General features: G+C 36.5%; 1 protein-coding gene and 1 long non-coding RNA gene across 2 annotated transcripts in view; both read right to left on the reverse strand.

Moving 5' to 3' along the window:
- Positions 1–4,885: 4,885 nt before the first annotated feature.
- The window catches only part of LOC133520052 (uncharacterized), a 50,115-nt gene continuing 31,242 nt past the window's right edge, over positions 4,886–23,758 (reverse strand). The window contains exon 4 of the mRNA XM_061854339.1: positions 4,886–5,823. Within this exon, the coding sequence (XP_061710323.1) occupies positions 5,516–5,823 (308 nt within the window). The 3' untranslated portion in view covers positions 4,886–5,515. The remainder of the gene's footprint in view (positions 5,824–23,758) is intronic.
- LOC133520054 (uncharacterized) lies at positions 21,104–22,197 on the reverse strand. The gene is made up of 2 exons (XR_009799693.1): positions 21,632–22,197; positions 21,104–21,380 (listed from the first exon to the last, which is right to left on the reverse strand). It is a non-coding gene; the product is annotated as an uncharacterized LOC133520054 (long non-coding RNA).

Raw genomic sequence — 23,758 nt, forward strand, 5'->3', positions numbered from 1 at the left:
AGCGCCCTGTCTATGACTGAAGCTATGGAAGGAGTACAATCTCCATAAGCAGAATTGTTGCAAAAGTGTCCAGCTGTCAGCTATAAATAATAGTTCCGAATCTCTCCAAAGTAGCGCCAGAGTAGCTAAGAACCTAGGCGTTATTGACGGAGTGAAGTCTTTTCAAAATGGCAAAGTCATTGGGGTTCGTGAGGTCTACAGCTTATAGTAATTTTCTTACCGATACATATATTATGCAAGAACAAGGGGCACAAACAAATGCTTTACATTACAGCGGCTGGTATCTTTAGAGCTTAATGGGTTCGTATGTGCGCTGTTTTCATAAATATTCATTAAAGTGGATATAAGGTGGCCTGGGGGCCTAGCTAAGATGACAATCGTATTTTAGATACTATGACAAACGCCAAATCGAAAGAAATAGACGCACGTGACTAATTCCATACGTTATTTAAGTTTCGATCGGCGTTTTCTATCAACGACTGGTCATGCCTGATTACCAGATCTGGTGGAGGCGAACAACTGCAAGGGCGTCTCCAGGGGATGGAAGGGTGAAGCAGCTGCCTACCCCTAGAGAATAAAATCTATGAACCCCCATTTTTTCTCCTGGGCAATCGGCCATATCAACTGACCCTCTCCCCCAACCCATCAGCCAAATCAACTGCCTCTGCCCTGCCTGCTGCTGAGCTAGGGAGCTCATCAGCTGGCGTAGCCAATGCGAACAGGCCATTTAGATGTATCAAAACAATATTAATCTTTCCACATATTCATGCAAAGATAAAGCAAACAGATTTATATATAAGGTATCAAGATTTAATTTGTCATCACAAAATTATTGTAAAGTGTTAGAATATAAAAGTCCGTATAATATAAAATGTCGCAATTCCATTACACAGCATTCTTTATAACAGAATAACTCTGGTCAGATACAATTAAAATAAGTACACAATAATTACTTAAAACTACGGAGGCATTACATAACTATCATCTTATATATATAGCCTTTTGTACAACATCTTGGCTATATAATATATTCATTTTATTAATATCTATTGCAATTCTATTGTTACAATTTTAGAAATTATAAACGTCGTCATAAACGCCGGTCGGTCGGTTGTATGATTATAAAATACTCAATATTAATAATTTCATTGTAACATCAATACATATCCTATGAAGATGGGATTCTAATGGTACCTCATACTTCTATATTGGTTAAGGCTTTTAATTTAAGGTTTTTGATGAAATAAATAAACTGATACACAATTACAAACAAACATGAACCCTGAATACAATTTTAATTCGATTACAACACGTTGACTCAGGTTCTATTATAGTATATTAAGGCGCGGTGCGGTCGTAGCTGAACACAAATCAAGTGTCATTTCCTGCTTGTTAAATATCTTTGTTCACTAGAATCACGTGAATCACTGTAATTGGAACGTATTTTCATTTCTTTTACTGTTTGATATTCAGGATATTCGGCACAACGTGACGCACCTGAAAACATTTAATTTATTCACGTTATTTTGATATCGCTTTACATGTAAGTCGATGTCATGAAACTTTTGTTCATTATATACAATGGGTTTCACATGAGATATAAATACTATGAAAAGGGTAGAAATCAATGCGATATAGAAAACAATTCAGTCAACAAACTGGGGTGAAAAGCTTTTGTACAAAATACTTGTTCGACAGTTGCAACACACGTGTAAATTCAAAAGTATTTATTATACATTCCCATTATGTTATTTCTTTACATTTTACGAATAGAAATCTTTGCTGTTTGCAATGGTTAAATAACATTTGATTTAGTATTAAGTGCAGAAAATATAGCACGAATTAATCAACAACGTAATACGAGAATATGTCCTGGGGGATTTGTTGAATTTTTGATTGCATTATATAAAATGTTATTATGTGTATTTTGCCTTCACTGACTTATGCAAGCCAAACGTGGCTGTTTACTGCAAAAATTAAATCAAAAATAACTACATGCCAGAGAGCAATGGAGAGAAGCTTGTTAAACATGAAAAAAGTGCAAAAAATACCCCACATAAATATAAGAGCTGTAACAAAACTAAAAGACGCCCTCAAGCACGCTAAAGTACAAAAATGGCGATGGGCTGGACATGTAGCCAGGCTGTCTGACTCGCGCTGGACCTTGAAAGCTACCACCTGGAAGGGACCTGCAGGCAAACGACGCTCCGGCAAACCAAACAGTCCTTGGACTGATGACATTAATAAAATAGTTGGTAAAAACTGGAAATATATAGCTGCAAACAGAGATAGATGGAAGTCCTTGGAGGAGGCCTTCACCCGATGAGGGGTTCTTGTCCGCTACAAATAGTTAATCATTTGTTTATAAAAAATAATATGTTACTTAATATCTAAAAATTGACTGAACAAATAACAATATAAATTAAAAGAAAAATGACATACCTACTTAAATTATGTAAACGCTGACTAAAAATCAATGTAATGTAATGTAATCCTGGACTCGAAATAAAAGGCTTTTTATATTTTATATTTATATATAAAATGTTTGAATTAAAGAAAACATTGAAAAATTCACTGCGACCAAAAGAAATACCGGTCCAATCGCTTTTAACCAACTAAGCTACTGAACCTTGCCAGAACGTGTGATTTTTTATAATTTTTCCTTTATCTTTTATTGATAAGAAATTAGTTTAAATTATATCAAATAAACTTGTAGAGTAAGGTACTACGTACCAATGAGATTACTACGAAGTAGCGTACTGGCGACACAAGTCCGCACGCCTTTGTGAATTGAATCCAACCGACCCGTGCTCAGCTTGCGTCAACTGCTGAGCACGCTTTTTGCGATCAAGCAACGTTAAGAAGTTTTACAAACAGTATGCAATTGAATTGAACACGGTTTTTTATTTGGCCTGTTCAAAACAAATTCGTGCTGATTTAGCGCGTTCGTAAACAACTCGTGCGAGCCGAAGCAGGCGGCATCGCCAGCTGCCGCGTGGCCCGTGGGTGGGGGGATTCGCGCGCTTTTCTTGGTTCATTGCAACTTGGTGATTGTTTGTTTGTTACTGTGCGTTTGAGGTTAAGTATGTTTATTTTCTACATAGTCCAGAGGTTCCCGAGGTTAAATTAACTTCAAAAAGACCACTGTGATCAAAAACGAAGTCAAATTAAGTTATTTGGTAAAATTGGGCCATAAAGTAAAAAAATCGGACAAGTGCGAGTCGGACTCGCCCACCGAGGGTTCCGTACTTTTTAGTATTTGTTGCTATAGCGGCAACAGAAATACATCATCTGTGAAAATTTCAACTGTCTAGCTATCATGGATCATGAGATTACAGCCTGGTTCAGCCTGGTGACAGACGGACGGACGGACGGACGGACGGACAGCGGAGTCTTAGTAATAGGGTCCTGTTTTACCCTTTGGGTACGGAACCCTAAAAAGGAGAGCTTTAAAAACAATTACTCCGTAAGGTCAAAGATAATGGTTAAGGTTATCTTGTGTTTGTGACCTTACAGGGCTTACAGAGCAAAAATAGTCACCCTCGCGGGGTGATGACGACACGCTGGCGAAACCAAACGGCGACAATAGTCAAATTAGTTTTTTATAAGTTTTAAGTCAAATTAATTAATTTAATTAATAACCCTCACCCTTACCCTCACCCTTACCTCAATATATATTCTAGAAACCAGCAAATTTGTAAGAAAACATAGTGAATTATACTCTCCTGAAACACTACCTAAAAGAAATTGCCGCAATTTAAATAAATTAAAACTTCCTTTGTCTAAACTGAAATTGGTCACATCTAGCCCACACTACATGTCAATAAAAATATATAACCAACTCCCAAATAACATAAAAAACGAGGATAAACTAAGCCTGTTTAGCAAGAAACTAAAATCATTCCTGTTAAATAAATGCTACTATAGTATGAGAGAATTTTTTGAAGATACATAATATCTCTTTTGTGTATGTGATTGTAAATCTTTAATTAGTATGTGTATGTCAGATAGATTTTTTAATATGTAAAATAATTAATGAATTAATAGGAATATATGTAAATAATATGTACAATTTTAGAATAGATTAGTATGTAGCCCTATGTGGAACTATGTTGCTGTGCCCTAACAGGGCGTCACATGAACAGCCTTATATTTAAGAACACCTGTACCTGCTATGTGATATGCAATAAATGATTTCAATTTCAATTTCAATTTCCCTTCGGTCACAAAGGCGTCCCCAGTTGTCGCAAATTGAACACGCGTTAGTTGAATTGCATAGTAATACAAAAGCGTGCGTATATCGCAAAGACGAAATAAAATACACTACTCGGTAATAGAATAGACAAAACGCTGACATTTCTGACAAACTAGTTTTCATATTTTTGTTCCGCAGAATTCAAGTCAAAGAAAGCTCTGTTGAATATTTTACATTGAATTTTAATACAATTTTTTCTCTGGGAATCCCAAGTCCCACGTCTTTCATATCTTCGACTTTTCTTATTATCTGGTTATTTTATTAAGTTCCCTACAACTAGACTTTATACTTTAGCTTTGATACCATATTTACTCAGAACTAAATAAATATATAAATATTATAGAATATTATTACACAAACTCCGCCCGCTAAATCCAATTTGTCCCATTTTAGCAATCATTTCCTAAACTATAATTCAGGCAATGTATTATTGTCAATTGTTTTACTTGGATTAAAAATATTTAGCATTTTTACAAACTTTATTCTATCTTTTAAATTTTAGTTTCATCTGAATCCCGTTGTCTGTCTGTGTGTAATAAAATCTAGCTTGCAAGTTAAAGTTGACTCACTTCCTGGTTTACAATTTGCATACATATGTACGTTGGATGGCTATGCAATATTACGGTACCATCGAGCTGATGATGGAGACAGGAGGTGGCCATTTGAAATCTGTGATAACACAATGCAAGAAAATTGTGTTTGGGGTTTTTAGAATTGTCTCGATAAGTATAAGTTGCCTATGGAAAAAAGTACAGTCAGCGATAAACGATAAATCAAACATGATATTACTTACACTATTAAGCAAAACAATTAAAGCAAATATTGATAGTGCCGATACTTTAGGTATTTAAATAAAAGTAAACAAACAATTTGTACGTTTTCGGGTAGTTATAACATTTATTAGTTAACCAGCCTGGCTTTAACCTACATTATGATATATTTTCATCTACCCTCAACTGGCTTAAGGAGCCATTTGAGGGTAGATTTTGTTTACTTTCATTTAAATACCTATAGATACAGAGTATAGTCCATAATACAGTTATAGTTGTAAAGTATCCACTTTTAGAGTTTTTCGACTAAGAACGATAATAATTATAATTATTGTCTACTGATATTATACATACGAGTAGGTTAGATAAGTTGCATATAGTTACCTATACCCCTTTTTTAATCGTCAATCAAAATACAACCACGCATTATCACAAGAGGTTAAAGGACGGATATCTGATTTTAGTAAAAAGTAAACACTTTGTTCCGTAATCACTCAAAGTTAACCCAAAATGTTTTAGGAACGCTGGGTTGTCGCAAACATTCGTTCCACGCCTCAGCGTTGACTGACTTTTCGTCGATGATCGCCTTGCCGAGTATTTCCTTCTTCGCCATCTTGGTCTTGCAACCGAGGCTTATATAAATGCTGACTTTGCTCAAACTGGCTCTGAAAACCGACAGCTTTACCGTCGCAGACTTCGGGTCCCACCTGGCCGATATAGTGGGAACGAATCTGTCACTTTTCCAATAACATTCCGCTTTGTTGGCTTCCAATATTGTGGCTTTCAAATACAGCGGAGCTGAAACAGACAATAAGATAAAGTTTAGTTTCAATGTCATTCGTAATAACAGGTTAAGCTGGGAGACGTCTGGCGAGTAAATTGCGGTTGTAGTCACGCGATTAAAATGAGGTACACGTTTACTGTCAATTATTTATGGGTAAATACACGCTAACGCATCATCAGTGACTAAAATCTAAGATGTTAAAGCTTAAAAACAAGGTTCCATAAAGCCAAAATGGCAAAAATACTAATAATTTTTACTAGGTATTATGTAGTGTTATGTACAATAATTAAAACGAAAACAAAAATAAAATTAAAAATGATTTAGTTAGCAGTGTTGGCGGAACGTTAATTGCAATTAACCATTATAAATTGAACCGTAAACCGTAAAGTAAAGGACGGTTACAGTTTACGATCCAATTTAAAACGGTTAATATCCAATAATGGTTAATTGCATTAACATTTCGGCCAATACTGTTAGTTAGGTATCTAAATTACAGCTTGTTATATCGTTAGATTTCATCTTTACAAGTATCCTATTGTTAGATAAGCCTAGGAATAGTGTCCTGAGCCTAAACTAGGTAAACTTGTCTTATACTCGTATTATAGGGATCATGGAATAAACCACCGCTATGTTTGTGTAAAATGAACGTTAGAATTAGAATACTTAGAGTGTCATGATAAAAATTCTTCATTATACTGCCACCCCGTACACCACATAACATTATTATTACAAAAAGCAAATTACATTAAGTTTATAAACTAAAACAAAAAATATAGTTAATGGTGGAGTTCTGGGCTTATAGGGCTGCGGTAGGGCTGGCCCGTCGTCACAGCCTAGGATTTTTTATAGTTATAAATATATGTCGTGCCCCATGGATGCACATGCTTGTGGCTCTAATTATAGAAATTGTGATTTGTGATCTAAGCCAGTCCTTTACGACACTTATGGATCTGTTCCAGCGATCAGCGATAGCTTCACCGAGGTGACTAATGAAGGCGGACATTTGAGGAGCGAAGACTCCGTGGACGGATGTGACAAGGGAGGTCAATGTTGCGTGACTTTATCACAGGCGCTGCTGTCTTTTCATTTTTTCTCCTCTTCTGTGGATTTTAAAACGGAAGCTACCGGGCGTGAGATGTACGACGAGGTAGCGTCGGTGTCTACGATACAGATCAGAGCTCCTAGTGTACATTTATTCGATTCCGTAACGTGACGTACGCGTTTGCGTTAAGTCTCATTTAGTATGGGATTTAGAAACAGCGCGCCAAGCGGGACGTTTTGGAAACTCAAAATCCCATACAAAATGAGACTTAATGCAAACGCGTACGTCGTCGAATAAATTTACACTAGGGGTACAGTACCTATTACATTTGTCTTTAATAGGTACTGTACCCCTAGTGTAAATTTTAATTTACGAGCGGCTATTTATAGCCAAACAAATGCTTAAAAATTAACCCGTCATAACAATTCGTACGATGGTAAGTACGAAGTACTTATAACCGGTGTACACTCATGACCCAGGCTTAGCCAATTTACTTTTATATGGCATTACGGCATCAATAAAGCCAGGTATCTTATTTAGGTCGGTTGCTTTGACGTAAAATTGGCATATTCCTACCTAGGACCTAATCCTAATATTCAAATAGTAATAAGTAAGGAAACCCCAAGTGACGGCCGGCCCTCGTTTAATTTTTTCCCTTCGTGTAACATTTTTTGCCTGACGAGATCTCCGAGATTTGAGCGTGACAAAAAGTGTATCTCTGACCGCCATTTATAAAACTGTATTTACATACTTAGGTGCTTACAGTAGAATCTGCTAACAATAGTTTAAAAGGTCAAATGTGGTTCGAAAATGTAATACCTACATTTAATCAATTTAATCTGTTTTTTTTTTACATTTAGGAAAATAGTTTGCCTGAGCCCTGAGGTTATTGAATATGATACGTGCACTTTTGCAACACTAAAATTCGGAAATAAGAGGCGAGAGATTTTCCAAACACTCAAAATAAAACGGGCCATGAGCATTTCGGGCCATACTCGGTGTAGGGTTTCGTAGTTAGATATCCGCCAACATTTTTTTTCCTTCAGAGCTTATTTCAGAGAATATTGTGATTCTTAAACAATATTTTTGAGGACCCTTATTCCTTGAAACACGTATCCAACTACACCCCAGGGTTGAAGTGATAAAAAAAAACATCCCACTTTTCGTGTATGGGAGGACCCTAAAAAAATGTTTTGTAGTTAATATTTTACGAATTTTTCAGCGTAACTAATTTATAAATCCATGCCATATTTCAGTTTCAACTAATGATCATAGAGCAAACCCGCGGATAGAAAGACAGACGGACATGGCGAAACTATAAAGGCTCCTTAGTTGACCAAGGAACCCTAAAAAATTACAAAAAACTTTGACGTCATTACCCGTAGGAACTGAACGGATGGGAAAACAAGTAAACGGATTATACACACTCATAAACTAAGTTGTCCCTTCGATTCCCAAAATTCGAAAGTTATGGAATGGAGCCTTGATAAAGCGCCAGCCGCGCCAGCGCGTTAAAGTGTTCCTGACGGAGTTTTAGGCTTTACCAATGTTTGTGGACATTTGGTTCACGAATATTCATAACTTTTGGGTACTTAAGTATGTACATACCTGCAGGACCTAATTCTGTCTTTGGCCCAAATTACTGAATTAACGCGTTTTAATATTCAGTTCCTAAACCTAGTTCTTCATAGTGTTAATAACATACTAAAAAATCATGGAGAATTTAGAAGTGGAAAAATAGACAGTAAGACAGAAGCTGCCTTAAGTAGGGACTGAATAAATTAACTAAATTGGTATTACATGGATCTCACTACTTTAACAGTAGAAGGACTGAGTTGCGAGACTTGTTTTTTTTACAAGTTATGTTTTCGATGGCATCTCATTTATTTTTGTAGATAGTCCTATTTTTTGCTTCTCCGGTACCTTCTACTTCTTGAATTACATTATACATATACAGGTACACTGATTCATTCACTGCAAATGTAGACTTGGTGTATCTAGAAAACTGGATCGAAATTACAAAATATTTCAGTTTTTCCTTTATCTATACAGTAAACACGAATTGTATTCTAAATTTGAAGCTTCTATTTCTGCTAGAAGTGCCTTAGAGTTTTGATGATCGGTCAGTCAGTGAGTGAGTGACAAAATTAAGAGAAAAATTACTGGTTCAAATTGAATGACATTTGGAATATACTGTTTATACAATACCTGCTTGGTTACTGAAAAATCAGGCTTCTAGTTTTATCCACATTGAATTTATAGGGGGATCGAAAATGGCCCGAACTGCTTCGAGAAAAGAATGGTACGGCCGTACCACTTTTTTGTTCGACTTGGCGGGGGCACTGCCGTACCCCCAGATGAATGTATTAACTACACTTAACAGCGTATCCATAATACTGTTGCTACTTGATATCCCGTGGTGTGCCGAAAAACTCTCCGATCACAGTTAATAACGTACACCAATACATTCAAATAAAACTCCCTGAAAAACTACTAAACATTGTGACTGCAGGCTTGACTGTAGGTACTGTAGTCACTCTTTTGCAGTGTTGGCCGAACGTTAATTGCAATTAACCATTAACCATTTAAAATTGAACCGTAAACCGTAACGGAAGGTTACAGTTTACGGTTCAGTTTATAATGGATAATGGTTAATTGCATTAACTATTCGGCCAACACTGCTATCTTGTACCTTAGGTTACGTTTAGTAGATACCTGATAAAAGTTTGGGTTCAAAAGAGTCGTATTAAACATTAAGATTAAATATATTATACAGGTATTGTTGATGCGAATGGTTTCCTACAGATTAAAACAAACATATTAATTTAATAATGAATTCTACATTCGAATGAATGTTGAAAATGAATGTCAGCGATTGAGTGTTTTTTTTTTAAATCTGTAGATGATATAATATAGATAGCGACATTTTAAGCCTTACAGTGATACCCAAGTAGATATGTTTTTACTCTATTTTATGACATGTTTTTATTTTACCTTTATAAATTTTCGTTTTTATTGCACATACGAAACCATCTTGCACAAGGACAGATACAATGTTTGTGTGTTATCTACACGTGTAACATTACTACCGATAGCATTAGGTTATGAGTTACCCAGATATATTTGTATGTGTAAATTTGTGTACAGGTGCCCCAAAAACTCTTTCGATTCGTATTCAGCAGTCGTTTGTCACATTTGTGTTCCACGAATTACATTCAGAACTAGTTTCGTATGGCAAATATTGTAACGGGACAATATTTGTATGTATACATTCGAATCTTGTCCCTTCAATAGCATGCAACATGTACCCATAAAATGATGACTTTTTACCGTGTACATAAGGCGCCGTGCAGACGATCAGGCGTGTTTGACAAGCAAGTTGACATTTCAATAGCGATTGATTGTTTACCTAGCTTGAAGGGTTTCAATGGCGTCAATCTATTGTCTTGTCACACATCGTGTTCGTCTCATCGACGATGACGCGCAGATTTGTCAAATCTAACCTTTAATAACATGACAATACGAGTCAAACGCGTCGTCGTGAATGACACAATCTATAAATATTTAGCATTTTTTTTAATAAGCAAATCTTGTACTATGGGTACCAAGCAACGATACACATACTTACATACATAAATATATATGTATATTTATAGAAAACACCCATGACTCAGGAACCAATATCTGTGTTCATCACACCAATAAATGCCCTTACCGGGATTCGAACCCGCACAAGCATTGGCTAAAATATAAGTAAAAGCACTAAAAATAGCACTTTGTGGTACGAACTTTTGCCTTTAAAAAAAGATAGAGCAGTAACATACCTAAACGATAAGCATTATAAATGCTAAACTATGTGTTTTAAGTTCGGCAACAAATCTATTATTTTATATTTCGTATGTAGGTAAATACTTTCAAATATACACAATGCTCAGGATTCCACTGTTGGAAACACTCGCTTTTTAAGTACCCTCCCTGGTTCACCTTTCAACGGTCGCGTTTAATAATAATTTCCTATAATAACAAATAATATTGTGTTTACGCAAACCTCGCAAACATGTGGGCGTGCAAAAGTACAATAATGGTTTTTCACGTGCCCTAACTCTGCCCGGATTAACTTGCCTTTTGATAGATGGCCGCAACGTCTACGTGAGCGCGGGTGGCCATTAATCATGGTGCAAAGTACATGGCTATAAACAGAGTACCTAATGCAACCTAACAATGTACAGGGACCGTGATTGCTGAGCCATTTAGGGTTCTAGCTAAATTGGACATTCCACGGCATTTTAGGCCTCGGTCGTTCGCACCCCCCGCCCGCAGTGTGCAGCGGCTCTTCGCCCGCGGCGTCTGTATGGTGTGTTCGTAGATATTCAGAGCGGTCGTTCTGAACCACGGTGGGCATACGCCAGCTAAGCTAACGGTCGCCTTCACCGCTGCCACGAAACCTAGCCCCGCTCTAACGGTGTCACCAGGCTAGGGGTTGTGGGGTTGGGTAACGATCGGTAGCGAAGAGCTGGCCTACACCATCAGCATACGCCGTCCTCCAAAAGACGTTCAATTGACCTCCTCACATCGGTGGGGAGCGACCGCCACAGCCACCACAGCCGAAAGGCGGAAGCGGCGACTCAGGGAGGTATCGAATGACATATTATCCATCCATCACGACGGGCAATCGGCGGGCAGAACGACCGTTTCCAAACATCTACGAACACACCGTACAGATACCGCGGGCGACGGGCGGCGGGTGAGAACGACTTAGGTCTAATTAACTAACCAATTTAGCTAGGACCCTAAATGGCTCAACAATCACAGAGCGCGACCGTATTTACTTTTCTTAATTGATATAAGTATGACATATAATTATGTCATCGTCATAAAAAAATCAGCATAAGGAGCGTGCATAAACTGTAGGCAGCAGCACAGGAGACGTCAGATTTTTGGCGCGAGGTGTAAATGTGAAGTTTATCCTTTTAATGTAGCCCACAAGATGGCAGAACCTACTATGCAGAAGAAAACGTACGAGAACGGTAGATGGCAGCACTTTATTTGGCGTGAAGTGTCAATTTACATATTTATGTTTCCGATTCATGCCATAAGATGGCAGCCCCTCCAATAATGCGCACGGTCCCTATAATCGTAATTTGTCAGTTGTGTCATTCTAGAGCACCTTAGCATTGCCCCATCACGTATCAGTTACATCTATGAAATGTTACGTTGTGTAAGCATACTGGCCATACTGCCACTCTACGTTTTGAAGGCATTTAAGTCGTACATTTTATGGCAGTTTCGGCATGTAACCGAAATTTTTCAGACTAGCTAAGAAATCGTTACATTCATTAAACATAACATGTTATACCTAAGTAAGTATATAAGTATTTCATTGAAAATCCCTTAAACCACACGCACTACATGAGGCGTATTCTAATTATGATTTTGATCAGGATTTCTTATGGATGATTATCTCTCATTGTCAGATCAGGAGTCACGTTTCTGGTTGAGAAAGTGACATTTTTGACACTGATAGATCATATTTATAACAAATCTAAAACAAATTCTTAACCGGTTATTACAATCAGAATACGCCTCTAGGTCATTGAATCGAATTGTTGAGTCGATTCATAAATATGTACATATTTTTTTCACCTTATTGCAAAGGATTAAGGTGAAAAAATGTATACATATATATGATCTCGACTGTTCAAACATCAGCGACTACAATCAGAACTAGGGCAAGTTAAATAGAAAATAATCCACATCCTTCCATTTATCGTATTGACCGACCCAACACTTTGAAGTGAACTTTCCATTCCGTAATAGACTCCCGCACAAAAATGTACCGAATTCACTGAAAAATCTAATGTCCTGGGCCGTAGCGGCTATTTTCCAATGACGTGACATATGTAATTGAAGACTCGACAACTCTCTCCTTTTTAATAAGCAAAGAGCATCGCGCGAGTCGAGGGGCCTTTTCACTGCAATGCATTCCCGGCAGTGGTCAATCGGAGAGATTCTTTGTAAGAAAAGCATTACAAAATACAAATCTTGAAGGAAAGGGCCGTTGCTCCATACAAACGTAGTCTTCATTTTTCTTTCTGGATGTTAACATTATGAAAACTATTTTTACACATCTGATGTATATTGACCATGTATGACCACTGACCGGCATATATTTGCGGCTTTTGCAGTTGAAAGTGTTGAAACTCTAGGACCGTGCTGCCCAAGCTCTCACGAATTCATTAGGCAACTTTAAAAAAAAAACATTGATGTCAATGTCACCGGGGACCGTAGGGCTGGCTCGTTCCTCGCCCAACGATCGCCGATCGACCCAAAGGGGGAACGCAGCCAGCCTTATGGGAACCCTTCCGCAGGATCGGACCTGGGTGATCTAGCTTAATATAAACATATTGGGCTAGATCATCCATGCTGTTTTTAGGGTTCCGAAGCCAAATGGCAAAAAACGGAACCCTTATGGATTCGTCATCTCTGTCTGTCTGTCCGTCCGTATGTCACAGCCACTTTTTTCCAAAACAATAAGAACTATACTGTTGAAACTTGGTAAGTAGATGTATTCTGTGAACCGCATTAAGATTTTCACACAAAAAAAAACAATAAATTTTGGGGGTTCCCCATACTTAGAACTGAAACTCAAAAAATGTTTTTCATCAAACCCATATGTGTGGGGTGTCTATGGATAGGTCTTCAAAAATGATATTGAGGTTTCAAATATCATTTTTTTCTAAACTGAATAGTTTGCGCGAGAGACACTTCCAAAGTGGTAAAATGTGTCCCCCTCCCCCTTCCCCTGCCCCTGTAACTTCTATAATAACAGAATGATAAAACTAAAAAAAATATATGATGTACATTGCCATGCAAACTTTCAACAAAAATTGGTTTGAACGAGATCTAGTAAGTAGTTTTTTTTAATACGTCATAAATGGTACGGAACCCTTCATGGGCAAGTCCGACTCGCACTTGGCCGCTTTTTTAGGTTTTAGTTTTGTAGGTAGTTTTAATTTTAGGTTACTTTTTATTACTTCATGTTTGCATTTATTTTTATTGTGTAAAATGTGTAACTTAACATAGCTTGTCAGTTAATACTTACATAATTATTATATGTACTAACAATTATGGACTGATATTGTATGAAAACTTTTTTTTTAATTACTTAGGCAGAAGAATTGGACCAAGCTATCTCTGCATGGTATTTGTAAAGACAATGCCATAATGATAAATTTCTATGAAAATATGACGCTCAGGTTGGTGTAAAGGGTAACTTAACCAGACTCTAGGGTCATGTTCAGATACTTCAGATTGTTCAGATATCTGATGTACTTGCACATTTTTGTCAATACTAACTAATATGTAAGGTTATAAGATTAATAACCGTTTGATTAAGATCATATTCCGGTGTCTATTTCATTTCATTTTAGGGACGAAAGTAGGTAAATCCTATGTCATCCCTCATCAACTCAACCCTTCAAAACCTTTGTGATAATCGTACCTAACCAAGTACCTATTTAAGTATGTTAGGGATCAAATGTACCTTTATACTTATATGTTAACGGCACCAATCATGGAACATTTAAGAGAAAATTTGAAGTGTTTTTGATATTTCACCGACACCTGTAAAATTTCTACCGCTTTACGCTTTAAAAGTTGAATGTCCAATTCGCTCTTTATGTTTTCTATGAATTTAATGAAAGCTACTGCAATTGGTTTCAATATTATTAACCAGTTAAAACTGTGGTTTTTTGCTTCAGTCATGGTATGTACGGCGCCATTCATTTTCAAAATAACAAATATCAACTTAAGCAGCTCTTTGGCTCGTGTTTATGGTAAAATATTGCCAGCGATTAAATGTTCCACTATTATCTAAAATCTGCCCGTACGCAATTTAAGTAGGCAACCTATTTGCAATGTGTCAATGTGAATATTATCTATCATTTATTTCTTATCACAAAGAAATAACAGATGATGGTAAATATTCCTTATAGCTTATCTTAGACCATTAGCAAAGTACCTTTGTTCGAGCTACTGCAATACTGAAAGTTGTAAACTTATTTGAGTTGGGTCTTACAGACCAAGATGTTACCGAAGAGATTGTAATTTATTTCAATTAAGGAAGGTCTTCGCGTCCGATTTCTGATACAGAATTATTATTACTTTACGTTATTTCCCCATTCCTGTTTAGGCACTTGTGTTTATAAAAAAAATGATCTGCTTCATTCATTGAATAGATCTTGTCATGGACTGAAATATTACCTATACGTTTTTTGGACTGCAGAGAGATATATAATGTTTTCTTTAAGGGGAGACCGGGGTGAGTTAACACAAAGGTGAGCTGACACAGCGTCAATATCTCGCCAAAATTAGGAACCACTCGACTCAGATTCGACAACTCAGAGAATGAGACAATAATTTTACGATTCACCATATGACTAGGAATTTCATGATCAGCCTGATTTTACAATCGACCGTTGACATATACATTCTAATCGCGCCGCGCGAACCATCGCTAGTGCCGCGCGGCATCGAGCGGTACGAGACCCGTGAAATTACTAGGCATATCGTGAAACGCGAAAATCTTCGTCTCTGTACAGTTTGTCCTTCGGGCATTTGAATCAACCTTGCAAACTTATCCTACCTATCTATTGGTTTAACGCGACTACCGTCAAAACATTACACAGGAACGTTACGATCTTACAATTGGCCGCCCCACTCACTGCGCCGCGCGTCGTGTGCGGTCAATCCACGGCCTTAGAAGAGTTGAAACAGACTGGATTGATGCTCAAAAAAATGTTGTTAAATAGTTTCAAGTACAATATGGTATTTCTATTCTGGATGGAAAATTGTTATGAAATTTGTTGTCACATGACACAGATTTCGCAAATCCAGCTTCGAATACAATAAAGTTATGATTGTGACCGAAAAAGTAAAATTTGTTTCAACTCTCCCAGGTCTCCCTCTCCCCCAATCTTTTTAATTTGGGAAATTAGTTCTTGTACCCATTTTTACTAAAATGACAGATCGGTCGGACAAATTCAAAAAAACTGTCATTTTAATATCACGAAAAATTTCTACTGAACTGTCATTTTAAACACAAAGCGTAGGTAATTGGGTATTTTTTAAATATCCAAGATCAAACTATAGACTTCTTTATTAATAGGCCGTATTACACAATTAATGAATATTGAACTCACTTGACTAATTACTCCTCACATTATCATGATTGATTATTATTTTTACTTAATCCTATTGAATGACATGTACGTACCCCTTAATTTTAAAATGCATAATTCCCATACATACCTAGAATAATCAGTTTTAGCATGTAAGTACTTTAGAGTATATTTTACAATTGTATTTGCATGTATTTATACGTGAAAGCAAATAAATGTTCTGATTCTGATTCTGAAAGCTTAGTCTTTTCTATGAAAAGCCGTAGTGCGCACTTCACATCAGCCAAAATATCGAAATTACTACATGTATCGACTGATTAAAGTTTCCCAACCGCAAATCTTCTTTAACCATTTATTATAATAATGAACTTTATGTTCTATGGGTTAATGTAGTGTTTACAATGTGAGGTAGTAAATGTAATCAAGTAATATTAGCTATTACTCACTAGACTGAATATCTCTCGATGTTCACCGAGTTTTTGTCTTCCACGCTTCATTAAACAGGCTTAGTACACGACGAAAATGTTGAGGGGTTTGTGTTCAAGAAGTAAGGGGCAACTCTTGCTTTGAGTGGTCAGATACTATGTAATGTAGTTAATATATGTGACGTATAACATGTGGGCAAGCTTTGATATATCCAGACGGGAACAATTTTTCGCCAATCTGATTCAATTATCGGATCAAATCAGGTGGTGTGGAAACGCCAATTTGGTTCTCCGATTTTGACCGCCGATTATGACCAATATTACCGATAAAATGGCGGTGCTGACCTGCAACGCAAGAATACCAATTGGTGACGTTAGTATTCGCGTTTGGGGGCACTTTTTAAATAAGAGCGCTCAAATATCACCATAAATCATAAATTAACTAAATACTTAATTAAGCTAGACATAGTCTCCCTCCGTTGGAGAAAAGAAGAGCATAAATATCTAGATGTTTTATTTTTATTTAAAATTATTAGAAATCACATAGATTCTAACCTTTTATTAGATAGCGTTTCCTTCAAAATTTCTCGGTTCCACTCACGTTCTAAGCTCACATTTTCTATTTTCTCCTGTGGCACACAGTTATGTTAAAAATTATTTCTTTAGGCGCACTTGTTATTTGTATAATGAATCTCTTAACGATATAGATATTTTTGATCAATTTGTCCGTGTTCAAGAACAAAGTTCGGCAAATTTTGTTTTCTAGAAATTGATCAATTTGGTTCCAGTCATATTTTTCATAGTTTTGTATGTTACACAACTATACCGGTAATTTATAATTGCGTAATTTACATTTCTATGTAATAGTTTTCTCAGTAACGTAGGAAACTTTAGGCCTATTTTTAGTTCATTTACTTTAGATATATTTGTAAAAGGCTGTTTGTTTTCTAAACAAATAAAAAAAAATAAAAAAATTGTAGATTGACGCCTATCAACCCGTCTATCGTTATCATGCATACAAATTTTATCGTCATAGCCACCGTCACGGAAGTTTACAAAGTAAAAATCAGTATGTAAATGTAACACATTCACTGCCAACAACACGCTAGGTAAGGAAATGATGCGCTTGGTACTGAAAGTGTTAATATCAACCCAATCCTCATTCTAAGAAACCCGCAGAGGTGTATAGGTAATCTCTCATAAAATAACTTCATTACTCAGGGATTTAATTGCAAGACGAAATAATAGCGCGAACCATATTGAAGCGAAATAAAAACAAATAGACGAAATCTTGATAAGAGAAATCGCGATAGGCCCCCAGTACCTACCGTGCGTTCCCATATGGTTTACCATAGCCACAAACCACTAGACGGTGCACGTAAGATACTTGAGGTCACCATACATAAGCGCTCCCATACATATTTAGTATAAGCGACCGCTTATTTCAGTTTCTCCCACAATACGACCCGCACTTACCTGCTCATGTAAATTAAGAATATTTACAAAAATTTAGCTTTAATGGAGTATAGTATCTGGTGCAAAATGTTTTGGCCCGTCTCTCCTATGTATGTAGTTTCTCCCATAGGAGCAAGGAATCATATTAATACGCCCGGACTGTTCAAAGGCTTCTTATCCTTCGGCGAACGCAACACCTGTCTACCCGATCCGGTAGTCAGGTGTATTAGAAGAACAGGGATAGCCGGGGCTCTGCGGTGACGAAACACGTATTGGATTCGGATCGACTCACTAATACACAGTGTTTTTTTTTCATTCCGTTAACTTCAGGGTATGAGTAAGTACGTTTAAGGAAACTAAATAGCATAGTTAATTTTCAAAAAATTGTATGGTTTTTATCTTATTGACCGAAGCGTAGCGTAGGTCTACGTTTTGACTCGCGCAATCTGCTTTCGTATGTCCGGATGTTCTCCTCTACAGGTCGCAATTCTCAACCGATTCGCGTGAAATTTTGCGACCATATTCTATGATCAAATAGAATTTTTTTGTCGATCCAGTTTTTGGAATTTTTTCAAAATGGCGGAGTCATGGTACGTCGCGCCTAAATAAATAGCCGTATCGATATCATAAGAGTTTCCTCCTTGTGAGACATGGTTACAGAGCGATTTGCGAAAAATTCAGATATTTTAGAACGCTGGTTTAGGGGGTATTTAGATATTTAGGTTTTACTCGAAAATAAGTAGCCTAATTTCACCGTGTCACATATATCCATTCGTGGCTCAATTGGAATACACTAGCTTTACAATCACGAGGTTCCGGGCTCAAATCCCGAACAATGAAATCTTTTTTGTTTTTTTTATTGCACTGTAATTTCCTATTTTTTATTGACTAAGCTTTGTAAGAGGGAGACAGAAGAGGACCCTGGATCTATTCCCTGAATTGTAACATTTTGTATTTTTTTGTATTTAAATTTCGTATTGTTGATCAAGCGAGCACGAAGCGCGAGCAAAGCGTATTCGTTTCAGTTTTATTGTCTGAACTTTTTTTTACAGCCGTTAAAGTTCAAGGAGACGGACAGTTGCCCAGGCGAAAACGGGTTCATGTAAAAAAAAATCTGAGCAGTTTTGCATTAAGATTATTATAGAGACGTAGTTGTAGATTTGAATATTGATATTATATTAGGACTAGAAGTTTAAACGTAAGTAAATGTATGTTATATTGCTTTAATAAAAGAAAATTATATATCATAGCTCAAAGAGGGAAACGGTTTTCTAACATATTTCCTGCGTGCAGTCGCCGCAGAAAGTTTCGGTACGGTTCGTGGCATTCTTTTAGAAAATTTTGGTGCATATAGATTACTAAGAGCCAGCGATGCTTGCTATAATCTTGTCTACAAAAATTCAGGCCACAAATTTGCAGGAACACAGTGTTCCGAAGATTTATTATAAATCTTCTGTTGATATTTTAGTCAAGGTATTCGATGTAGCAAAATAATGTTTTAGCGGATTAAATTGCCAAATCCTATAGAGATAAAACACTACAGAGTGAAGCTCTGATGGCCCTTCTTCTGCCAACGAAGATGGAGGTGGTTCTACTTTTACCATTCAGGGGATGACCGACTAACTGTGGGCGTTTGGAAACCGGAAAGGGAGTATTTTCTCTTTCCTTCCCATTTTGTAGGCATTGGCAAAGAGAATTTGAAATGGAGGTGGACCGTCAAACAAAATTTTGTTGCTACAGTAAAATTGCTGCTATATCTTTCGACACATGATAAAAATTGTAGAAAGCCATTTGACTTTCCTTTCCTTGATGATCTTTGTGATCCTTATTCGTTTACTAATATATGATAAAATTGTTAAAGACCTAAAAGTGGCGCCATCTAATAGATAAAAGGCCAAATGTTTGACAGCATCGTTTCGAGCAATGGCACCATAACGTTCCAAAAGTTTTAATCATGTGTCCAAAGATGGCAGTAAATTTACGTGTCTACAAAGTTTTCTTAGTTAATAATTAATGAAAATTTATTTTCCGTGCGGACTCTTTAAATTCTGATATACTTACGAAAAAGTATCTATAAAAAATTAAGAGCATTTAACATTATTTTAGAGGTCGCTATAAATGAAACAATATTGGTATACAAAATAGTATGAAAATAAATTGACCCATCAATAATTCTGCTTTGGAAATATCTTTAAGGGCTCTTTATTCGTTTTATTTATTATTTATAAGTATGCTAAAAAAAATGGCAATCGTTTTTTTTTTGTTAGGTAACTTTGCATTTTTTTATTTGTATGAGGATATTGCAAATTACAAAATCATAGCGACCACCTAATCATTCGCAAATGAGTTCATATCAAAGAATATAATACTCACTAGGAGAAGAACGCTAACTCCATACAAAAAAATGCCCCTTTCAAAAGTTCGTTTATACTAGTGGCGCTCTCTTTGTATCTCAGTACTAAAATTGACAACCGGTTTAGCCTGGCGGGTTTTGGTAGGTAGTGATCCAGTTCTAGCTAGTGGTTCTGGGTTCGAATCCCGGCGACGGAATTTCTTTTTGTATTTTTTCATTTTTTGTTTTTGTTGGGGTGAGGTTTTTAAATTAGTATTTATCAAATAAAAAAATATTATGTTACATATTAATCAAAATCACAGGCATCTTTTGTCCTAAGAGATAATGATATCTATATTTTAAAGTTTATTCAATATAAAAGGTAATAATACAGTTTATTATCAAGTTATAAATATTTTTATTCCTATATATTAGGATCAAAAGAGCTTAAATCGTTCGAAAAACATACAATAGGCAGGAAAAAAGTCATTTTTTATACAAATTTATGTATCGGACGGGGCTTGTTGAACTAACTGTGACACTTCCATATAATATCTACATACCTATATAAATTTTATTCAATGAGACCACAGGTCGGTAATTTCGGTTCATTATTGATATGGGTACCAAATAGTTAACCTATCCTGTGCGTGTGATTATCTTTTGATTTTTTTAAGGAGTTATTTTTGTTTAGGTCGTCTATTTTTAGCGCATGTTTTAATTCCCAGATCACCTTCATAACAATAAATAGAAGTCATTAAAATTTTCATGATAAAAACAATTTTATATATATACATATACTATTTATTGCATTTAATATAGATTTTTATATATCTAAAACATGACCTTTGGCACATCTGATTTTACTCCACAATTGCAATTAGTGTAACTTGTAATCATATCACATATATCAGCCCAAAAAACTAAAAATTACATGAATATATGACAGACAAAGTTGTTATTACATCTATCCGATTGTCGGACACTTTCTGCTCCACAGCTCAGTGCAGCGGTCTTGTTGATGGTTACCGGGAAACTACAACTAGTCACAATTATGTGGCGGATCCGTGCCTTTTGATTTTGAGCCTTTCCAAGGAAATGATATGACGCCCAAGGATTTTTTGCTCACGTTCACCCTCTAAAACAAAACAGTCACATTTTAAACAATGCTATAACCTATGTCCCTAATTACTAACCTTGCTAATAGCTACCAGAGTTCTAAATTGCCAGCTGAAACAATGTTAGAATTTACATCTATGATGAATTTAGATTGTAATTTTGGACGCGATAGGGTGGCCGTGCGACTTAAGAGGGTGGTAAGATTAAATTTATATATTTGAATTTGGCAATAGTACACTTATTTTATTTATAGATTAAAATATTTCTTACCTTGAAATAATTGTTGTTTCTTAGTTTAGTACAATGGATTAAACTTTAACCGAGTCTGAGCGGAGATACTGTGCGGTGGATTTTTAATTTTAAACATTAATCAATAAATCTATTTCAACAACATAAATCGTTATTTAATCATTTTATATGAAAACTGATAGTTTTGAAAATGAAAATAGTTTTGCGTCAATGACTTTGACATCATTGACATTGCAGACTTTTGTCTATGTTCTAACCGGCCAGACCCAAGTGCAAGGCTTTATGGAGGGTATATGTGCCTCTGACCTCCATAGATTTTATGAACATAGACAAAGACAAACTGAAATAGGTAATAATTTATATAAAATAATAATAATTTACATATGGTAGTGTGACATAAATCAAAATATTTGAAAAAAATGATTTTATTTGTTCCCAAAGTTGAATAGACAAAGTCAGATAGGAGCAATGTTGCTGTAGCAAAATATTTTTATATTAATAACTGGTATCTATTTCCAGAGCGTCAGACCACTCATGCGCAATTATGAAGCGTCATATCTTTCTAAGGAAGTCGACAGGCCTTGGTTCATATTTGGCACATAGAATACTGTTCTATAAAAATCCTTTCAACTTTTTTCTACATACAAAGTTGGACCATCCTATTCGATAATTATGTTTTTTTGTCAATTTAGTTTTTATAAATTCTTCTAAACAGCGGAGCCATACATTTATTCAGTTTTAAGGGCTCCTCTACACGATGGCCCAGCGTAGGCCAATCTAAGGGACACAGCTATGCGGTGAAATGAGATAGCAATATCACTTGCTCCCTCTAACGCAGTGGTTTCTAACCTTGTCAGTTCCGCCACCCCTATGACTAACTAGGGAACCCGATTTTACCCCTATTCTTTCTTACAGGTCTAATTTCTGTTATATTTAATTGAGCTTATTACCTCCGTAAAAGACCAGATTTACCACTACGGGGGTAATTACCCCCAAGTTAGGAAACGCTGCTCTAACGCATAAATGCGCCCCTGGGACTTGCCTACGCTGGGCCATCGTGTAGAGGAGCCATCAGCTATGCTCGCGAGGTCTACAGCTCACAGAGCTACTAGTTTTATTTTTGAAAAAGTATTCTAATGTTGCATATAACGTTGTTGTAACACGGGCATTACATTTAACCGAACCAAACTATTTAAAACTGTGACATATCAATGTAATTTTAAACATCAATCGTCTGAGATAGTACAGTCGCCATCAGATGTTCCGAAGCAGCCAAAGTGTCCAAATATTTCTGAGCAAGACTAAATTTCAATAAATTCTGCACACTGCAAATGCCTATTGCAATGGAAAAAAAAAACTGAGCACTGTCTGATAGCACCAAATGTCAAATGTGGCTGTTTCGAAATATCTGATGGTGACTGTACAACGTACGTTTAGTAACAAATGTTACTCGTACTAAACTTTAATCAATATGTAAACAGGCTCTAAAACAAGTGTCACGCTCGTAAGGGCCTCATAAGATAAAAATAAATTGTGGATGATCTCCGGAATGGAGTTAATTAGAATACTGGTGTTTCAGAAAGTTACTTAATTTAAGCTCAGGAATGCACCCTTGAAATTAACGGAAATCAGAAAAAACACGGTGTATTATACGTTTCGATAAGTTAACCGTACTGGCGAAAGAAAAAATTGTGATTAAGCGAAAAGTACGGGAGGCTATTGAAATTAGTCGTCATCCGAATTTTAACCGTGATTGTGGTTGGTCAGTGCCTCCGAGCTGGAAAACTGTGTTGGGTACTAGGTCGGTGGACAGTGTGGACGAACCATTAGCGAATGATGTAGTCAGTGCTGTGTGCAACCCATTATTTGACAATAGTGCCGTAAACGAGGGTAGTTTCTCGCCTCCCCTGCCGCCACCGGCGCTCGCACCGATTCCTTGCCGCTCCTGACGATACTGCTCGGTACAGAGTGATATACATATGTCGAGCGTTTTCGACTTAAAACATGCGAGTGACCCGTTTTAACATGTACCGCGTGCTCTTTGTAAATGGTTCATAATGCGGTATCCGGCGCTTAAATATTGCAAATCGGTCTTTAGAGAAAGAGACAACGCTTTACGAAGCAGAGATTCCGATGTGCAATATTTAT

Source organism: Cydia pomonella, chromosome 7 (assembly GCF_033807575.1).
Source record: "Cydia pomonella isolate Wapato2018A chromosome 7, ilCydPomo1, whole genome shotgun sequence".
Lineage (NCBI taxonomy): Eukaryota > Metazoa > Arthropoda > Insecta > Lepidoptera > Tortricidae > Cydia > Cydia pomonella.